The sequence below is a fragment of the Atractosteus spatula genome, chromosome 8, assembly GCF_055471065.1.
Source record: "Atractosteus spatula isolate fAtrSpa1 chromosome 8, fAtrSpa1.hap1, whole genome shotgun sequence".
NCBI lineage: Eukaryota > Metazoa > Chordata > Actinopteri > Semionotiformes > Lepisosteidae > Atractosteus > Atractosteus spatula.
The window spans coordinates 18,312,464-18,334,945 of NC_142713.1; the positions used below are offsets into that span (position 1 = coordinate 18,312,464).

General features: G+C 37.8%; 1 protein-coding gene across 1 annotated transcript; it reads left to right on the forward strand.

Annotated features, from left to right (window-relative positions):
- Window positions 1–202: 202 nt before the first annotated feature.
- On the forward strand, window positions 203–21,957 carry dennd6b (DENN domain containing 6B). Its single transcript, XM_088922812.1, has 20 exons — window positions 203–434; window positions 1,165–1,203; window positions 1,921–1,963; window positions 2,898–3,010; window positions 3,642–3,722; window positions 4,021–4,126; window positions 5,974–6,053; window positions 6,226–6,288; window positions 6,852–6,907; window positions 7,379–7,501; window positions 8,095–8,190; window positions 9,261–9,355; window positions 9,818–9,883; window positions 10,691–10,755; window positions 13,340–13,429; window positions 14,737–14,790; window positions 14,934–15,043; window positions 15,459–15,561; window positions 15,817–15,891; window positions 17,633–21,957. The coding sequence occupies exons 1-20, from the start codon at window positions 279–281 to the stop codon at window positions 17,753–17,755; spliced, it is 1,737 nt and encodes a 578-aa protein (XP_088778938.1). The 5' UTR covers window positions 203–278; the 3' UTR covers window positions 17,756–21,957.
- Window positions 21,958–22,482: the final 525 nt, after the last annotated feature.

The window sequence follows — 22,482 nt, forward strand, 5'->3', positions numbered from 1 at the left end:
AATTTTACCACGTTACACTAAATGCAAGGTCGAACATCACGGACAGCCAGCAGAGGAGGGAAAGTAATGTAAGAGGCGCCGACAACTTCAAAACAGTCGTGCAAAGCACAAGCAACAGGTGAGGTCGGCAAGAAAAACAAACGAGCAAGTCCTGCAGTGAGGCTGGGAGTCCTCCTCGGCTGAGGGCGCTGTTCCTGTTTGTCTTCGCGCAGCGCGATTGGTTGCCGTGCAGTTCGCGCAGCATCCAAGACGATGAGGAAATGGCTTGCTGAGCCGTGATGGACCTTTTCGAAAGCGGCGAAAGTCGCAGCTATGGGAAAGCGGAGAGAGGCGCTGAGGCGGTGGCCAGCCGGGTGCCGTGGGCCCGCTTCTCCTCTTGGCTGGAGTGCGTGTGCGTTGTCACCTTCGACCTGGAGCTCGGGCAGGCCATCGAGGTACCGCAGCATCCCTGGGCCGGACCGGGTGGGCAGTGATGCGGGGTTCGCAGCATGACACTACAGAGCCAAGACGGGAGATAAAGAGTACAATGAAAAAAAACTATCGGAATAACTGAGGTCTTCAGGCTAATATATAGTTAAAGACCGACTGTTGCCGTTCAAAAGAAAATCCAGGGTGAATAAAAATATAGTGGGAGTGTTGGGGTGGCCGTCTCATTCTTTGCTTTAAAGATAATTAACACGCTGGCTATTGTCATTTTCATTGCGTTGCTGTAATGAAACGTCCGGGAGGCTGCTTTACTAATTCTTAAACACCCGCGGGTGTGAGTTGCTATGGAGCCACGTAAATGGACCCTTTCTGAAAGTGTCATTGCCAAGCTTTAAAGTGAGACCACGTACTGTAGTTTAAAGTGGTCCATCGTGTGTGAAGAAGCTCTAGTGGCCACTGAAATGGCGTGTTCCGTTAATATGACAATAAAATACAGTTCTCTCCTTGTTTTTTTTTATACCTGCAAGGTGTGGAAAGGACATGCTTACATATTGTTCTGCTTGCCTGTGAGGTCGCCTCATATTGTCTGTAGTTTGCATTTGCAGGGCTTTCTTTAATTACCAGAAGCCCTGCATTCCTGACAGGCCTGGCACTGGGATTAAATAAAACTGCCAGAGTGATATGTGCACGGTATGTACACTCAGTTTGTTTTTTTTTGTATTTTTTCCTCTTTTTCAGCTTGTGTATCCCCATGATGTTAAGCTAACAGAGAAAGAAGTGAGTTTTCCTTTTTTATATCATTATGCAAGTTTTAATTAATGGAATGTAAAAGGGATGACATGCTGTGACATTTCCTCACATTTCTTGCTGCCTGGGTTCAGAACTGAACGGAAGATCATTTTGTACAGGCTGTGCATGTTCTTGTTGTGTCCATGAGGGTTTCCAGTGGGTGTGCCTGTTTCCAGACTTATTTCAAACATATACTGCTGAGGAACGCTGGTGCTTCTAAATATAAAATATATTTCATAAGATACCATTTATAATACATAAAGTATGAACACACTAAAGAAATCATACAAAAGGTTCAGGAGCTTTTTGTATTTCTAATTGATTTTTAAAAGATAATTTCATTTCTACAACTTATAGCAAAATGTTGCAAGTATCATCTCCTTCTGTGCCTGTGTTGTTGGGAAATAATAGATATGTTTCTTAAGTGGTTTTAAAACTTTGTTATAAACGTATTTCACTGTTGATGATATTGGAAAAGAAAACTGAAAGAAAGGTGCAGGAATCTGTGTGATCTTACATTGTGTCACTTTTCAACAAGACATTTCATTGCCAGCAACTGCTGCTGCACGCTGTATTGTTGTGCATTTGATAAATAAACTTTGATTGATCGATTTTACTTGACTTTTGAATCTTGAAGTTGTCTAATTTATTCTACAAATGGTGTGGTTGGTTTCATGTTGGATCCTTTCTGTCTCTGTTTCTCAGAAAACAAGCATTTGCTACTTGTCCTTTCCAGATTCCTACTCGGGTAAGGTGGAGCCAATTGATTTTAATCTAGAGTATTTTGTGATCAGCATTTTAATATTAATTATAATATGTTTGTCTTCTTGTGTTGGTTTTCAGTGGGTGTTCTGGTTTCCTCTCATGTTCTAAAAACATGTTGGCTCTGTTAACTGGCATCTTAAAAATGTCTTTCTTTGCTTGTGTGTGTCCTGTCTAGGTTACAGTCCTTCCTAGCCTTCAGGTTGCAGTGACCCTTACTAAGAATAAGAGGCTTTTTTGTATAACAAGAGTGGATGCAGTAGCTTAAAATATGGCTCTTTAAGAGCTAAAAATGTAGTAATTCTAGTTTAAATTAGTGCCTAAGTAAAGGCATGAATTAAGTATTTAAAAAACCCAGCTAGACTCAGGTCAAGAGTATCAGGCTATAGAAGCACTTTTCTCAGGAATAAGAGCTACTGTTTGGCAGCTTCAACTAAACAGAAGACAAACACTTGGGTAATGACACTATCTTGTGGACATCAGCACTTCAGCTGTGAGATTGATATCTCTATTATTTTGTTAGGTTTTCCTTGAACTTACCATTGGAAAGCTCTCTACAACTGAAGCAGCTCACTCCCATTTCTGACAGTTGCTGTTGCACTCATAACACTGATCAGTTTCATATTTTTTATGCATCAATTAACATAGTTACTCTTTTGTGAGCAGGAACTTGCTTTTAAAATGCTGTGCCTCAGTGAATTGAGATGTACCTTTGGCATACTTCCACTTATGCTTAGGTGTCAATTTGCTGAATGGCACAATGTCAATGGCTTTTGTTACCGAACCACAGAAGAAAAAAATATTGATGTGACCCCCGTTGAATGGCAAATGAGTGTTCTTGGTAGTTTTTTTATAGCTTAGAAACTAGAGAATACTTTAATAGTGCCAAACCGAAACTTCCTGTATTTAACGATTATTAGGTTGTCTTGGAGACACCCAGTTCAGCTTTAGAGTGCGTCAGTCAGTGGGACAGAAGACATCATGGTTTCGAGATGAGGATGCTTACAACAGAGATGCACCCGTAACACTACAGGTACAAAATAAAAGATCGTCATCTTTATTCAAGATGAATACAATCTGAAATTAACTTCATAGCCACAAGGCATGATATCAGAGTAGCTGGTCTTTAGATGTCACTCACAGGTGCCTTTTTTCCCAAAACGTGGATTTCTGTCTCGGCCCGGTATTTCTCCAGCGGCTGCAAGAGACATCAGACAGTAGCCTTAACGTGTCATGATTGCTGTACTGAATGTTTGGAACCTGAGTTGGAAGTGATTGCATAGGCCACATTCATTTATGCAAGGTTAAACCTTCTGAGGATGTGAACTTTGAACAGGAATCTTGCATACACATCACTGCAACAGCTGTAAAACATAGAGATGCACAATGTAATGTTACATATTTTTAAATCCTTAAGCTAAAAGATGTTTGTACTGATTGCATCAATTTTCATCAACATCTTTGAGAACTGTGAATAATAAATAATTTAATGTATGTAAAAGCTGTGTGTAATAATTAATGTAAAAAATTTACCAGAAGCCTATTTTCTGGCCAGTTTATTTATCTATTTCATGGTCACAAAATTAAAGTAGATTTGCTTGCTTGTTGTTAATGCACTGAAGAGTAAGGCTGACAGGCCTCAAACGTGAGTCTTTATCTTGCAGAGAGAACTGGCACATTACTATGGCTATGTATATTTCAGACAAGTTAAGGACGTGTCTGTGAAGAGAGGATATTTCCAAAAGGTAGGTCTAGTCGAGCAAACTTCAAACTCTTAATGTAATTCGCTCTTTTAATTCTCTCCATATACAATATGATCTTTAGTTATAGTTCCCAGTGTGGTAATGGAAATATGTTCTCAATTAGATCTGGGAAGAGTCCAGTTTAAGCCTTTCATGAGAAACAACCAAGCAGAACCCTGCAATTAAAAAGTCACTGTTTTCTTTTTTAATTCTTAGGTCAGGTTACTAATTTATGTTCTCTGTACAGTATAATTCTATGTTTTAAAAAGCCTTTTTTTTAACATGTTTATTTTCTTTGCAGTCTCTGGTTCTGGTTTCCAGGCTGCCCTATGTCAATCTCTTCCAGTCTCTGTTGCAGCTGATTGCTCCGGAATACTTTGAGAAACTAGAGCCCTGCCTGGAGGCAGGTGGGAAATCATTTTTGTATACTTTTGCCACCTTCGGTTTTCTTACCCCAGGAGTCCCAGGGGGCCGAGACAATAGGAGGCGTGATGTCAGAGTAAGACTTGGCCCAGTGCTCCAGGTTTTGGTGGTTCTGGCATGGGAAGAGTGGGCAGATAGATGGACTCCTGTTGACCAGAGTTTCCTTGGGGTATGCCATGCAACAGCGATTGCTGGGAACTTGCTTCTGTAGCGTCTTCCAGGAGGCACTGGAACTAGCTCTCCTGTAGAGCGCTATGGCGCTGTCGGCGTAGCGTGTGGCGAATGGCACTGATATTGGATGGGCATGTTGGAGGAGAGCACAAACAGTATGAGCTCTGCTAAAACAGAAACAGGAGTCAAAAGCAGAGAAATAAGTAGTGGTTCCAAATTAAAAATAAGTCTACGATTATATAGTTCTAATCTTGTGTTTTGACCGTTCATTAAATGTATCTTCAGATTTATAGTGTTGCTTGAACTAGCCTAAATTTAGCATGGATTTCAGTTTATAAGGAAGGGTTTAGAATTGGAATCAGGTTTTGTCTTGTCCACACAATGAATACAAAATAGAATTGAATTTTGGGTGTTATGCATGCTTACGTTTCACCCTGTCAAGCTTCTGTGCTGCTGGTTTGTCAAGTTGGCTTTAAAACAAAACTAATCTTTGGACAATAGTTCCATTGATTTTCTTGTTGAAATTGGTTCAAGTCTTTGAACTGGCACTTGCTAATCAGCATTTTTACCACGTCAGCTTGGCTGTGCATAGCCGTTTTTGGACAGAGCTGTCATGACTGCAGGAAGGAAGTGGTTTGTCATTTTTCTAGAATGTATCTTAGTTTTATGGGGCAGAATCAGACTTTGGTTGGACAGTGTATTCACCCATTTTATTATAATATGTAAAATATATGACACCTGAAGAAGGCTCCACGGCCGAAACGTTGTGTTTTCTTTCTTCTTTTTTTCAGCATGGAATAAACCTATTACTTGTTCCTTTGCAGCCTACGCATGCTGACGCAGCTACCCACCTGAACTATTGTAGTAATATATTTCCCTAATATTGTAATTTGCAAAGACAGATATTAAACTCTGTGTAAGTGCTATCTGAGAGGGCTCAGAACGTATTCCGAGTAGGAACTAGTAGGAGACACAAGCAAAGGAAATATCCTTTATAAATAAAACTCATACAAAAAATCCTTTTGTCAGAGCTGATTTCATTTTTTTCAGAAGCACATTGTGTATGTTATCAGTTGACATCTTCCTCTAATGCAGAGCTACTTCCAGTCTGCTCTATTGTACTAACTTAATATAGTTATATTGATACTACTTATTTTACATCCGCTAATTAGTTGAGTTGATAGCTGCAAAAGTTTAAAATGTGGGGAATTAGAGGAACCCTGCTCTAATGATTTTTTCCGCCCAAATAATTATAAGATGTTGTTTCCACCAACCTAGTCAATCTGCGGTTAGTCTATTCTTTTTCAGTCAGTGATGTTTCTTACTTACGGTCATTTCTCCAGGCTTTAAAACTGACTTACTAAAACATGAGTGATTGCCGTTTGTAATTTATTAGAACGAAGATAGGCTTGTAGCCAATACTGGCGTCTGAGTTTGCTGAAGTGTTTGTTATTGTTTTAAATGCAATGCCTCCAAGGGTGATTTATGCCATATTGATGTGATTCGGAATTGACGGTAATGTCACCCAGAACTTTTAACTGGGTATCGGGAGGTCTGAGCTAACCATGTTACCGTAAACCTGAATGTTTTTCAAGTAAAATACTTCATACTATTTTGTCTCATTTTGTATTTTACAATTTGCTTCATCTCTGGGCTGTAGTGTGCAATGAGATTGATCAGTGGCCTTCTCCAGTGCCAGGACAGACACTGAATCTGCCAGTGATGGGAGTAGTATTGCAGGTACATTCATTTATTAATCAAGGCTACATTCAATTTTACTGCTCTTTAAATGGCTTTATCTCGTATATTGTGTGTGCTTTGTTTTTTTAGTTTTTGGTTCTTAAATCAGTAGATTTTTAGAAGCCAGTAATCAGACATGGCTGTGAAAAAAGGCCTCTGGTGGCTTTTGCAGGTCAGGATCCCTTCGAGGAATGACAAGCCTGGGGCCAGTCCTTTGAAGCAGTCGTACAAGGAGGTATGTTAACAAACCCTCTTCTGAGACAAGTCGTCCACATCCAGCTACTGTTTGGATGTGTCAAAACTGACCACAAAATAAGAAATTTTTCTGAGTTTGCCATCTCTTTTCCTATACAGCTTTATTTAAGGTTGAAGTTTGTAAAGCATATAACAGTTGCTGATACATGCATTATAAAAAGCATACTGAAAAGTTTTATCTTTTCACCATTTCTGAAAAATAAAAACTAACCAAATTGAAATAAGATGTGTTATCACATTATGACAGGACTGTCCAGTCTTAGTTTTCGTTTTTGAAGGAAAAATGCAAATGAAATGTTAGGGAAACCCAACTTGAAGGGTAATATGTGTATGGCTTCCACTAAAGTGGAGCTCAGCTCTTAAGCTAAATCAGCGAGTGACTGACTTAATCAGACCACATTAACTGTGACTCCCAGCTTTTCAGATGTTACTGCTTTAAATAGAATACCTGATGATACATCAGGACTAGATACTCCTGCCTCATATAAAAGTGTAGTTATAAATATTATATTAACTGGATATTTTATTCCTTTTTACATCTAGAACCTTCTTCCAGCTCCGATGGTCCTACCTACCGTCCATGAGCTAGACGTATTCAAGTAAGTACTGTTTGCTGTTTTTCTGAACATACTTTTTGCATGTAATTTGTTGTATTAATACACTGTATATCCTGTTTTCTATCTCAAGTTCAGTGGTGTCACCTTTTCATGTTTTTGTCAAAAATGTTTTCCGTCAGCTTGACCACCTCATTGCTTATAGGTAGCAGTAAAATCAGTTTTGGGCATCCATACTGACCAGTTCATAACAAATCCTCAAAAGGTGCTGTTCTCCTTTGCATATAAATGATCACGTGGAAAAAAAGCATTTTTTGTTATAAGTATCACATTAGGAAAAGGTGTATAGACATTTCTCCTATCTTAGGTTTTCTTATCTGCTGCATTTTGTTTTAGTAGCAGGGCATTGTTAAAAGATCTAGTTGTCATCAAGGGCTAGAAATGTTTTGTCATGTAGTATACTCTTCTTGCTTAAGTTGTTTGTTATGTCTCGAAAAGTAACGTATTCTTTTAAAGGTGTTTCCAGTCAATCCTGATTCACAGTCAGATGCTCTGGGAGCTGATGTTACTAGGAGAGCCTGTTGTTGTCATGGCATCATCCCCAACAGTTTCCTCAGAAACTGTACTGGCCCTTATCAGGTACTGTTAACAAAGTTGATGTACCACTTTTTTGCATTGCAAAAGACTAGAAAGATCTTATTTCTTTATATAAATTTAAGTGATCCTTTGATTGTTTTTAGGAATATGGTGTTCTTTATTCCATCTAAGATATTATTCCGTCCGGCAATATTAGGCTGCACTTGACGAAAATGTTAGGATTTTCCATAAATGTAATGCTTTGGAAAGCTTTGCTTCCCATTTTATGAAAGTGTATAAATGTTTAGACATGCAGGAGACAATAGACACAGGGACGGAGAAGGGAGGTAATTTTTTTATGTAACCTTTTGTTAAGGCAGTTTATTTTAATATGGTTTGAAAGCAAAAATGGTTTGAAAGTCATATTGTGAATTTATAACGGAACAATAGTGCATCAAAGAAAGAGCAAATGCAACTAAAGCAATATGCTGTTGCATGAAGTGCTTCTTAATGTTTTTTACACTATTTCATTATCTGAAGTGTCATTTTACTTTCACTGACATTTTTTATCGGTTTGGTTTTTCATACAGAAAAATCATTAAAAACAGAATAAATGTGTCACACAGATTAATGCATTTTCTGGCATCCCTCTCTAGCTGTGTGACTCCGCTAAAATACTGCTGTGACTTTCGACCTTACTTCACAATTCACGACAGCGAATTTAAAGAGTACACAACCAGGACTCAGGCTCCGTAAGTAGGATGTTTTTTTCTTGTTTTGAAACTGTAGTCTTGGCAGCGAGCAGCAGCATTTTCATTAGATTGTCTTTGCCAAAAATGTAATCTCCCCGAGGAGCTCAACAAGTGAAGGTCTCTGTTTAGAGTATGGGATGGCCCCTAAAGTCTAAATATCACTGTTTCAAAGCTGGGCTGCGTCCTAACTGATTGGCGGCAGCACACAACTGGCCAAGTGCTTCTGAGGGTGATTGGTTCAAAAGTTTGCCAGGAACATCTCTCTTTATGTCAGGCGTTTCAGTTTTCAGTCAGAGCTGGACTGTCTTCACTCATTTGTTGTTGCTGTGGGCTTACAGTACGAAAAGAAACACATGGCTTTCTGCATGTTTCCAAGTATATGTCTGATGATTTTGTCTCTCCTGTGTGGGAGCAAGACCAATAGTATTGAGCTTTGCGGGTTAAAAGTAGGAGATAACACATTGGGGGGTTAAAATATAATTGTATATTAAAAATAGACATTTACACATTTCACAAAGCATAGAGGGTTTGGAAAGAGACAAATAATATTAACAACCACAATGAGTATTTTACTAGGGACACCCCTCCTCCATGTTAATGTGTATGTTAAGGTCATGTAGCCACACCACATATTAATTAGCTCTCATCTAGTCTCAATGTTACAGGAGTCAGAAGTATCTTGCAACTTCTCCCTCTGCCCTTTTGCGTCTCTAAAGTAAAACTTAGCAAAGAGACAGCTGTTCCGCTCTTACTAGGGCTCCTCAGAGTTACATGGTTCATTTTGACCACTAACATAGATGTATAAACGTATTATAGGGATCACCCTTCCAGGTTAGGCTGTGTGTTAAAAAGCATGCAGTCCCAATTGCGGGTGTGAAATTTAATTATCTCTAACCAAATCATAGTGATGCAGGAGCCTGCAAAATAATGTTCCTTTGTAATAGTCAGTATATGTACTTGTATATGTATATACAGGCACAAATGCATTTAGAATTTTTTTTAATTGTATTGTAGCAACATGAAGCTGTCTTAAAAATCTCCAGTATTAATACTTTGTGTATTTTCAATAGACCAAATGTGATCCTGGGAGTTACAAACCCCTTTTTCATCAAGACCTTCCAGTACTGGCCTCACATCATTCGCTTAGGAGATCTCAAGATGTCAGGTTGGTGATGAAAAGCCCACATTTCAGAAGGCTTATAGAGAACCTCCTCTTTTTGAAATAACCCATGATGTCAGTGTTCACAAATCCGTGGTTAAGTGTGAAAAGAGTAGTGGATCTATGGTGAGTAATTTTATTGCCATCTTATATTGGGGTGTAAAGTAGATCATTCTCATTTCTTCTTGTTGACGAGGCCTCTATATTATGTGTGCTAAGTGTGAACACTGGTGTAATACTGTTCACAGTTGAGCAGCTAGTGTGATTCTTGGCTGCAAAAGTAAAATATGGCACAAACCATTTTTCCAGCCATTTCATTGAAATGTTATCACCTATCTTTTAAATATTAGCCATGAATTCATTATAAAATTGCACAGGTTTTACCATGTAAAACAGTGCTGTCTCTTCTTAGCCTGTTTCCTTTTGGTTTTAATTTTGTATGTTATAACTTGTCTCCTTCCTGTAAAGGGGATTTGCCAAAACAAGTGAAAGTGAAGAAACTGGCAAAACTAAAGACACTAGATACAAAGCCAGGTGAGCCTTTTCATTCTTGTCTTATCTGTCTACTGTATATTTTATTTGCATTTGTCTGCCAAATTATTTGTTCACCTGGACAGTCTTAGTGACGTTCAACTGACAAGAATCGGCACAAACTATTGATTTATGTAAAACAGAATACAAATTAATGAAATTACAAAGAAGAGTAACACAGCTGCCGCACAGAAATGCAAAGTTTGCAATGAGCGTGGTTCAGAAATTAATATAAAACAGATAATAAACGTTGCTCTAGCCAGGTTTGCAGTAGTGTTAAATGTGTCAGTCAGGGTCCAGTCCTGGTTGTAGGACCAGGAAGAAGTGGACAAGTACGTCCAGTTAAGCCAGTAACCAGCTGGAGCACATTAAGAGGTGAGCTGGAATGAAAGCCTTTAGACACACCAGAACTTCAGGACCTGGACTGGACACCTGGGGTTTAAATGATGCAAAATAGTCAGCCTGAAGTTTTATTTCCACGGGGACCTCTAGTGGAGGTTTCTGAAAACTACATGCGCTTCCTAACCATTGAGCTGTTTGGATCCTCTTTTACAACTTCAGCAGGTTTCTGTTCTGTTCTTTCAACATGACGAGCCCGATTATCCAGCTAATGTAAACTGCCCTCTTTACAGCATCTGACATGTTTGCTTGCTAGTACTGAATACTGTTTAACCAGAACCTGCACTTGCAGGAAGTGGGTACATGGGTTTATTCATGATGTAATGTAGTAACACATCAGTGTTTTTATTTTTTACACACAGTACAACATTTTTTCAGTTCCTGATTTTGTTTTCTCCATATTCTCCATAGGTATTTATACAGGTTACAAAACATTTCTTCACAAAGACAAGGCCCTAATTAAAAGACTGTTAAAAGTAAGTAGAAAACTAAATCCGAATAAACTGTGATTCTTTTGTCTTTTTCTTATTGAACCAAACAGTGTCTTAAACGGAACCTATACAAGTAATCTTTCAACATTAATTACAAATGTCGTTTCGTTGACATTTTGTTGAGAATGAGATCACTAAAAAGTGTGAACGAAATTGCTATCATTTGGGAATGATTTAGCTCATGTTTCTGAACTGTAAAACATGTTACATTATAAACAAAAATACAACAACGTTATGTTTTGTTCTTAATAAATCAATCTCGGAGACGGTACACCTTTTTTCTTGGCATACTCATGTTTTCTTAAAATGGTCTTCCATTGTTAAGTTCCTTTTCCTTGTTAATCTTTATCCAGTGTCCATCTGGAACAGACATAAAGGTATAATATCTCTCTGCACCTCTTTAATTGCACTGCAGCACAACTATTTTTAAGCTGCCCTTCTTTAAAAAAACACTTTTGCACATCCACTATCCAAGTGGATGGAGGGCTGTATGTGTCATATACCCACACATACAGTATAGGAACATGTCGATAAATAAGGTAACAGTAACTCTCAGTGTCTCCTGGCAAGTGTGAATAGGTAGAGTGCTGTTGAGTGCACCACCCATTGTAATGACCACCATCAGTTTAAACCTGGCAAACCATGCAAACGTGGTCAAATGTTGAGGTGTGCATGACCTTAGCTGAAATTCATTGTTGAATCATGTAGATATATGAACTATAGATCTCAAGAAATAGAAGTTGGAGTCTGGAGTATGGTCCATTCCCTTCAATAGTGGCCAGATGGACTTTTCAAGATGAGCAGATAAGAAACTTGTCATTGCATAGAGCCACCACATTTCAAAGAACAACATCAACCCAGGGCAGTTCAGGTATTGTGTGCCTCCTGGGGATCAAAGCAACCCACATACATTCACAGATCCATCTGGATGTGGCTCTCTGCTGCTTTTAATATGTTACGTATGCAGAATTTTGTTACTGGAGATAAAATGTGAGTGCATTTTACTCAATTAAGTTCCAGTTGCAAAGAAACTGTCATCTGTTCCTGCAGAGAAGTTAAAAATGTTCCATCTGTGAAGAGGGCCCTGTAAGTGTGTTTTGTGGACTATCAGGTTGTCCCAGGGCAGCAAGGTGGCGCAGTGTTTAATATTTCTGTCTCGCACCATTGAGGCCCTGGGTTCAATTCCTGGGGTGCTACCTGCATAGCGTTTGTATGTTCTCCCCCAGGTTTGTGTAGAGTTCTACTATTTCTGGGCGATTAGGTCTCCTCCCGCAGTCCAAAGACATAATGGTGGGATAGTTGGCTTCTGAGAAAATTGGCCATGGTCTGAGTGCTTGTGAGCTATGTCTGTGCATGTGTCCTGTGATAGCCTGGAGTCCTCTCCAGGGTGTATCCTGCCTTGCACCCATTGCTTGCTGGGATAGGCTCCAGCTTCCCTGTGACCCTTTATTGAATAAAGTGAGACGAAAGATAGATGGAGTTTGTCCCAAATTATTGATTTCCTCTGCCAGGGTGACATTTTGACACATGGAGGGTAAATGCTGAGTGCTACTATCACGGCTGACCTGGTTTCATGAGGCAGTTTATTATCAAACACCTGTGAATGCATCCAGTGTTACTAGTGGGAGGTGCTGGACCACCTGTCTTAAAGTCCTGATATGGTATCCAGCGATTTTCAGCTCTTTGGTAACTTAAGGAAGCACATATCAAGTGAATAATTTGCACCTGATGGTGAACTGTATTAGGCTTCCTACTATATTTGATTTCATGCTTTGATAGCACACTGGGCACAAGTTTTAATTAGTTAGGTAATATGTACCCTGACTTAGTATACTTGTAGCTATGTTTAAATAAAGACTTCACAATGTTAAGTTATTATGTTTGTTGTAAAATCGTTTATATAGTAATATTTTAGTTGTAATATAATATTTTAATTGTAATATTACTTAGAATAGGACTGGTACAAACTGCTGCAGTGGAGACAGCCTTGAAGATAAACCTGAAATTTCTCTTGTGTTCACTTATATTGTATATCGATACTGTTGGATTGAGGGGTTTACACAAACAGTACATACACCATTTACACTGTGTAAGTAAGTGTGGGTTGATTGACCTGTGAGAGTTTGGAGCTGTGTAGGCTGGAGAGATGGTGGTAACCTCTCCAATTTTTCTTGAGCTGAGAGAAGAGTTTCTTTGGAGGATGACCCTCATTTTGTAAAACCACTGGAAATAAAGCTAGGTACTGTCACGGCACATTCAAATTACAGCTTTGACTGGAGTTTTCCTGTACTTCACATATTGCATTTTTGGAACAATTCAAGTGATGCGGAATTGCTGGTGACACCAGAACCTTCACCAGTGCTTTCCAGCACATGAGCCTGTAAGCTATAAATGTTCTTACGCTAGAGAGACAATACTGTGCCCAAAGTTTCATTTCATTTCTGGACAGGAGAGGCTAACCATTGGAAGTGTGGTTCAGTTTCCTGGTTATGTCTATATGGGTCTGCTAGGAATCCATAGCTTATGCTCTTATACAAGCTGGTTTGTTTTCAATTATTTTCTTTTTTAGGGAATTCAAAGGAAGAGACCATCAGAGGTACAGAGTGCAATTCTGAGGCGCCATTTCCTAGAGCTCACACAGAGCTTCATTATTCCACTGGTAAGTGGGGCCTACTGTGCATGTATATATAATCACAAATCAAATAACAGGACAGATATAGAGGTATGACTTGCAAAATGTATTCTGTTATTCTAATATGAAATGTTTGTTACCACTGGGCTAGTACTTAAATTCAGGGAGGAAAATTATTCTTAGTTATTTTTATCAGCTATTACAACATACAGTAACAGATACATTGTTATATGCTTTCAGCAAATCCAAAAGTCCTTGCTACATTATAGCTCTATGTGGCTTTTTGTGTGGCCGTATTATTGCCAATAGTTGACCTAAGTTTTGTTCCTGACAAATGTTTGTTCAGAAAATGTTTGATCATCTGTTAGTCTTTTCTGCTTTAGTGGAATGTAGAGTTTCAGAGTTGTCCAAACTGAACTAGTTTGTACAAGTATTGAATAAATGTGGACTATTTTGCAATTTTTTAAAGAGGTAAATGTATGATGTCATCATTTATTTTAAGAGTTCATTACCTCTGTGAATGTATTTAAAACTGTTTGCAGGCATAATCATCTGTGTTTCAGTATTGTCATCTGAAGGATATTCTGTTACAAATAACATATCCTGACTAAATGTACTGTAGGTAAATGACATGTGAAATTCTGCTGCTTCAAATGGGAATGCTGTAAACAAGGCACTGCTTGGTCTATTTTGTTCCCAAACTGTTGATATAACTAATCTAATTGTAATCATGAGAACAAGTGATGTCACCTTTAAAAATTGGAGTATGTCAGAAAAAAACCTAAGCATGCTTAAGCTCCATTCTGTTGACAGCTTCATTTTTCATGTAAGAAAATTAACTAGTGTTGATAAAAGACATAAGAAGGGTTACAAATGAGGAGGTTATTTGTCCTGTCTAACTCATGCGGTAGTAATTAATTGATTCAAGATGTTTCATCCAGATGTTTCTGGAAAGAAGCCAGGGTATCAGCTTTAGCAGCATGATTGGTTTTGCAATTTCAGCACCAAATTCTGAATTATGTGAGTTTAAAAACAAAAATAATTGAAGAGCCATTTTTGAATGTTAACGGGTCTGCAGGTTAGCTGCACATTTTTGCTTATGGATCTGATTGAACTGAAAGAACATTGTTGTATCAAAAGCACCAAATTGCATTCTTATTATTTTTTTTAATGGATTTGAATTTAGTAATAGTGAAAGTCAGTAGGCTTTAAGCTGTGAAAACAGTAGTTGAGGATATTTTTTTCAATCATTCAGTTTATATATAATGTATGAGTAAAGCAGTTTTCAGGGGCAGACATCATCATCCTTCTTTTTGTCCTCAATTTCTTCACAGGAGCGTTATGTAGCAAGCCTGATGCCTCTCCAGAGAGCTGTGACGCCTTGGAAAGTATGTTCTTAATTTTGATGTCTTTTGCACTGTGCCAAATTTATTGTTTTGGAAACGTATTTACTGTAATCCGGTAGATATATATATGTATGTTTAGTGTTTCTCTGGCCTTGATTAGTATATTAATTAAGTGTCTCTTGCAGAACCCTCCTCAAATCCGGTCCTTCAACCAGGAGGAGTTCATGAAGACGCTGGAGCACGCAGGACCTCAGCTTACTTCTGTGCTGAAGGGAGACTGGCTGGGCCTGTATCGGTAACTGCATTTAGTCCCACTAGGAAATCCAGGCCAGGCATCCTTTCATTCCTAATATCTCACACTAAATCACAACACTGAAATCTGTGCACTTGAAAGAATTGATTTGTCTGACTGAAATGCATTATACCATGTTGAATTGATTATAATAATGACCTCGGAGGAAGAAGTTTGCCTTCTTCCTCCCAGCACTATTGGCTGAAGCCTTGGTCAGACATAGTTTGTGATTTGTGGAACTGGTAGTTAGAAGCAGTAAAAAATGACACATTAGACCCAACTCACACTGTGAGAGAAAATTTAAATGGCACTTGTATAATATTTATGTTCATTTTGAGACTTCTTTTTTACCATGCATCTCAAACATTCTTGTTCGTTAGAAGATACACAAAATTCCTTTTTTATTTTATTTTTTCAGGAGATTTTTCAGGTCCCCAAACTTTGATGGCTGGTATCGCCTTCGACACAAAGAAATGACCCAAAAACTGGAGTGTCTTCACTTGGAGGTTATCTGCGAGGCCGTACGTAACAGACAGCCAATATAGTCATCTCCAAAAGAAATTCTCTAGAACCTGAACTGAAATACCTTGTTCTTTTATTTCCGTTTAACCAACTGCTTTTTGGTTGATTGATTTTTTTATATTTCATTTTTTTCTTAATATTTTATATCTTTTCTTAATATTTTCTTGATATAATTTTTTCTTATTTTATCTTCTTAAATCATTTGACCTACTTTATAATTTTGATATTTTTTAAAATAATCTTTTTGTGTACAGGATTTGCTGGCTTGGATTAAAGATAAATCCGAAGTAGAGATCGTGGACTTAATCCTGAAACTGCGAGAAAAGCTGGTAATTATATGTCCTTTTTAATGGCATAAAACGTTCTACAACATGCATGCACTCAGACATTCAGTCCATAGTTTCTATAAGGAAATGAATTGTGGCTGTTTTCCACAATTAGAGCTCTGGCATTTTGAACTAATAGTAACTTAAATGTATGACAACGCTGTTATTACATATTACAAATTTCCTTCTGCAGTCTCAAAACATGCTGTTCAGCTTATTTAGTTTCTATAAATTCCCAGAAGTATGTATGTGTCCTGCAATGGACTGGCATCCCATCTAGGGTGAAGTCACGCCTTGCAACCTGTTCCTGTCAGGTTAGGCTCTGGATCATCCTGTTCCTGTAAGGATGAAGCAGTTACTGGACTTGGATAGATAGTATTGACCAAAGTATATCAAAACAAATTCTAGGAAGTTTCAGACATGCTGTAAGTAATTTGATTTGAGTCTTTTGTCATGGACATGCACAGCGACACCTCAGCTGACTGGTAGCTAGGAAGGACTCTTGGCAAACAGCGTTAAGTAAAAAGCATCTACACACTGTTTCTCTTCTGCACACAGCAGGTCACACTGAAACTCACTGCATGTTAAAGCTGTATACATTGGCTGAAGTGTAATACAGTAGGAGGTCTCACACTGTGTTGAAAATCATTTGTGTTTTAAAACCGAAAACCTAACGGTACAAGAAAGATTGTGTCTGATGGTTATTTGGACCCATAGGTGAGGAACTTCTGATACTTATCTGTCTGTGGAGCAGGTAAACGTCTTGTCTCATCCTGTTATATTGATATTTCCTTATGATTAAGTTCATCTTCTAGGGCCCTGGAAAGCATACCTTTAGGAAGTCTGAGAACATCTTGCTCATCTAGCAGAGAAATGTAAAAATTGATGTTTTCATGCCCCTTTTCTGTCAATGTTTGCTTTTGAGTGTCTCAGCTGGTGAAGCCCTCGGCTGTGGATACATTCTAGGCCCACAGTTCTCAGACTCTCAGTGTGAAATTAGTTTATGCTGTTGGCCGGCATTGACCAGGAATTACAAGTGACTGCGAAGTATAACTGGTGGTTGGTTGGGTTTGAAATCATCCTAACAGTCTGCATTATATGTCTGCTGGGGGCTACGGTTAGTCTGTGACTTAAATATATTATTTGCACAAAGTCTAAAAGAAGCTGGTATACTGAAACTGTGTCAAAAGCACACATGCATTTTGTCTTTATCTTTCTTGAGCGCAGTTCTTGAGTTGATTAACACATTTTTAAATTGGGAAAAGACCATTGTTTCATTCCTTCCAAATTTGGACTGTCTGGCATGGTGGCTACAATCCTTGCATCACACAGAAAGAGTAAGGGCCTGTCAAAGACTCATCCAGCCCAGCTGTAACAGCTGAGCCATTCCTCATCTGACACATTGCAAACTCCACAGTGCCTTAGAGGAGAGTCTGCACTGAATAGAGGAGCAAGATGTCTCTCGGTGATGTTACTTCCCAGGAGTCATTGTTCCAAGGCTGGGGGTGGCCTATCCAGCTGAAGCCAAACCAGGCCTGGCATCTCTGTGGCACTGCCTGGGCAATGTCACCTTCAATAGACTACTGACATAGCCCAACTCACTGGCTCTTCAGGAACACACGCTGATTTTGAATTTAAAAATAAAACTCCTGAGTCTTTGAAATTGCTTTCCATTTCCGTGCTGTGTCCCAGAAAGCCACGCTCAGACCAGAGTCAGGTCCTTGCTGTTTTCTTTTTCTACTAGATGAGAGCCCACCGCCAGCAGCTGCCAGTCAAGGAGGAGATGCTGCAGAGACTGGAGCTCTACATCCAGACCATCATCAGCTCCCTTCCAGAGGACTTGCAGGCCGTCCTCCGGCGCCACTGACCAGATGCAGCTGAGCTTTACCAGATCCTCCAGCAGTTTGCCTGCGTTCCACAAGTATCAGCCCCCCTCCCTCTTTTTTTAGTGCCGTATACTCCCAAGGTCTTTAAAGTGCAAATTCCACCCATGCAGTTATACTAACCATTCATTTTTTTATTTCATTTTTAATATTTAGATAACATGGAACGTGTTTAGAACTAGAGGAGCACCCCCTAAATTAAAAGAATATTATTGCTTTAGAATGTAGCAAGAGATCAAAGTAAAACGTTTTTAATCATTTTGATATGATTTAATAAAAGGTTGAAGCTAGGTAGGATTAGCATTGTAGTTGAACAGGTGCTGTAGTTTTGTATCTTAAATTATTAAAGGGTTGAATATTCTAAGGAAAAACTCTATGCTATGTGAGTTCGTTTACCAGAGTCATTTACTGACAGCCATGAGCAGTTATATACCTCATGAAACTAATTTATGACATGTGCTTTGTAAAATAACACTAGTAATGTTTTCAGTCCTTGGTTTAGGGAGGAATTTAAATAACAAATTGTAGTTTCCATCTCATTATTGCGAGTGTGAAAGGACAGTTATAGTAATTATTAAATATTTCTCTCCACCACATAATTGATTTTAGCAATTTTCGCCTACTGTGTATCAATACACTAGCGTGTTGTATAAATAGTAAAAAAAATGAACTAGGTTGCCTTAGATCATATTAGAAGTTTTGCATATTAGAAGTTACTATAAATCTCTGACTTTTGTGCTGGAAACAAGGAACACTTTGTTTTAAATCAGTTCGCTTTGATATTCATTATTTCTAGGTCTAAAATTAATATGCCATAATCACTGCAAATGAAGTTAATTTTTCGAGGGAATACAAAGCAAGGTTTCTCTAGATTCAGTAAACAATAAAATATAAACATTTATAAACATAAAACATTTCGCAACACCACTAGAACAAAATAACAGTTTAGGTTGCAATGGAAATGTATTTAGAACAGCATTACAGTAAACCCTTGGTTTAACAGACTTCAGATTTCACAGACAAAATCTGCTAAATGGGAATTTTGTTGGTGAAATCAGAAATACCTGACCTTGTACAAACAATAAAAGATGGTAAAAATAAAAACCATGTAGGTTTAAATTCAGGAATGTCAATAGTGTCCTGTATAGGAAGGTCAGTTGCTTATGATGATTGTTTTTGTTTTTCATGTTTCAGTGAATTTGATACAGTATATTTCATACACATGAAATATAGAATTTGTATATTTATGATTAAAAAAGCCACAGGAACAATTGTCATTAACTGTAATGTTGGTTACAGTTATTATAAAATAAGGAAAAAAGCATATACTGTATATGGTATATTCTGTATATTTATCTTACAGTAGTGTGTCTGGGGGCTGAAAAAAGTAACTTGTAATGTAAAAGACATTCAGCAATAACAGACACCCCTTACCTCTATTAGTCCACTAAACCGGGGGCTTACTGTATCCGAGCGATTGGAACATATTTCTTACTTCCAAAATTAAGACCTTCTTGCCTTTTTCCGTAGTGGAGTTTACTCATAAAAAAGCATGCAAACCTGCATTTGTATCTAAACCACAAACTAACAAAAATGGTGCAACATTGTGCAATACCATTTTTATCATTTTGCTGAGATGTTCTGCTCCAGTTTTTACACTGTAGCTCAGTGAACGAAAATTCAGGATGATACCTGTCTTGACAAAGCTAGATGATATTTAACACACTCCACAGGGGATAAAATATTGTAACATTTGCAACTAATTATGACTGATGTCAGTAATACATTGAATATCTGTTCTACATACCAGCAACTTCGATGTGGAGTTCATTATCTGTTGGACATCGTTTAATTGCAGATATTTACTCATTGCACAGTATTCTTACTCGCAGTACTTGAATTTAAAATACACCCTGCCAGTATAGAGACAGTATAGCATGTGGGATATCAAGCAGCCATGTGTTTTACCTAAGATTACAAAGGATTTATACCCAGTAAATTAAGAATGTCGTACTTGAGTTAAATAATATTTTTATATGGAAACCAATTGAAATATTTTAGTTTGCACTTTTATATGAAGAGTTGATATCCAAATGTACAACTGAGTGCATTAGCAAAAAATTAAAAGTAAAATTTCACTTGATTTAAGTGATTGGATGTTGGCAATTCTTGTAGGAACTTCAAGAGAGAATTTTGATGCTAGTATAAGGAAGTGCACTTATCAGGAATGATGAAGAATATCCTTAAATGTGCTAGCCACAATTTTCTTATACGGTTAAAAAAAATGTCACTGTAATAACCAGTGACCCTTGTCAAATGGCCAAGATTCATTAGTTGAGAATCTGCTCACTGGAAAGTTTTTTTTACGCTTTTCTGTCAATTTTCATATGTATTTTATACCCTGTATCTTATACAAAATACTGTGTCCTAGGCAGCAGTTTTGAAGAATTTATACATTTGGACACCTGGTATCACTTCTGCTTTGGCCTATACTGTCTGAGTCTGCGCTTGTGTTAAATGGAAGGAGTGACACTTTCTGAAACAGAAGAGCGACGCTGGTTAAATTTGTAGATGAGGCCGAGACCTGTAGTTCTCGTCTCATGCCTTTGCCTGTTGAATTCTTCAGACATGCCATTAGTAACAATATTTTAAATTTAACATCCCTATTTTCGGGTAGCTATTAAATATTTTGGATGTTCTGGTGGGAAAAAAAAAACATCCTCATTTTTTCTATTTTACAGACTTTGTGAAAGAGTGAAAAACTAATGCCACCAGGGTTCATCTGTTTTCCTGTTTTTTTTAATTCATTAAATCTTACAACACATGTCTAGTCAACAAGCACAAAGCAGTGTGTTAGCATGCTTGTCTTAGTTTAAATACTGGGAATAAATTCTTTACCAGTGTATATATTGTATTACTGAAGTAATACCATTGTAGACTTCTCTTTTTACAAATATTGTAAGTACTCTGTGCAATTATGAATGTTCCAAAGGCATATGCAATGCAACACAATCTGCAGGAGGGGTGTGCAGTGGAATAGTCTGTGCAGTATTCAACCAAAATCACAGGGTCCATTTGAAGCTCTTACCATTGGGATGAACAATAGAAAACAAACAATTGTTAAAAATCAATAGCTGTTCCTTTTTTATTTGTAAACTAAATTTAAAACAATGCAGTTTAAAACTGCATGGAAAAAAATGAAAATAAAACTTTTTTGGGGAGTACTGGAATGATACAGAAGGATGTGATGGAAATTGACAGAACCTTATATTGATTTAATCAGCACTTTTTAGGAATGAATGGAATAAGCTCAGAGGAATGAAAATCTACACTACATATTTTGAGATTTGAGTTTTGTATTTGTTTTCAGATGCAAAACATTCAACATTGAGTAGACACAAATCATTTCATAAATTTTGCTAGATTTCATAATTGGAATAACCTAACCCTTGGGGGAAATGCCCTGACGTTCCCTGGTTAATTGCTGTTTATTTCCTATGAAATCAAGGCCCAGATTAAATCAGAAGTGAGACCCACCTGCTAATGACAAATCCCAAGTGTGGTACCTGTCAACTTTCCATAGTCTGGATCTGAGACAAAATCATTTTACACAACTCTGATTGAAGCAACACATACAGAATTTTTGAAAACAGAAAATGCACACTGCGCACCCCTCTTCCTGTATATATTTTATATGTAGATTTATGTTCTTCAGTTAATGAAGGGGGTGGAATTTATTTATTTGTAGTAAAGAATTTCTTGTGTTCATTCTGTTGAGTATAAAAGCTGAGTAGGTTGCTTGTTCATTGTATTGGTGTGTAAAGTCCTTCCTGACTGTGCACTGCTTTTTATGAGACAGCTTCCACTCAGTGCAGCAGTGAGTCTGTCTGATCATTGGGCTGCTGCTACAGATGTGCTCTGTTAGTGAAGGATGGACAAACTAGAGCTGGAGTGGAGTATTTCATTAGAACTGGAAACACAGACCACAATGTCCTCCCTTACAGGACTAGACTGTATACTTAAACAGTGTTGAACATGTAGAGTAGTGGCAACAGCTTGTTTTTTGCACTAGTAAATTTCTGTGAAATTGGTAGCTCTTATAAAAGTTCATTTTAACCTAAATTGGTATTGTAGGTACCTAAGAATGTGAACAAACGTCTTGCTAATAAAAAACTGAAAACCTGAATAATGCATCTGTCTTCCTATTTACAAACTGTTTTGACTTTCCCTGCCTTTCTCTATTAAAAGGCAAAACAATGAGACAATGGCAGCAGAAAAACAGGGGCCTATAGAGGCAGTGCTCCCTGTAATATCTAGAAGAAGATACCGTATATGGACTGACACAGGAAACCTGTGCTTCCTGGATTTAACTGTCACCAGAGAGAAGGATTGCAGTTTATTATCCAGTGTTTTGTGGCCATCTTGTCTGAATGCACAACCCTCTTCCAGGATGTCATTTGAAATGTAATATCTCATATAAAAGCCAAGTCATTCCAGTGCGAGATATATCTCTTATTGATATGAAGAACTTCCATACCATAAAATGTTTACAAGGGGCTTTTTGAATGCTGTAAAAGTAGTCAATGATCTCAATTAGTCAATTGCTCTGATCATAAGGTGCTTTTTAAATTAATAGGCATCGTTTGCACATTTATCTTTCCACTTTTGGTATATAGTGAATGCATAAATGAAGGAAAGGAACAGTTTAGAT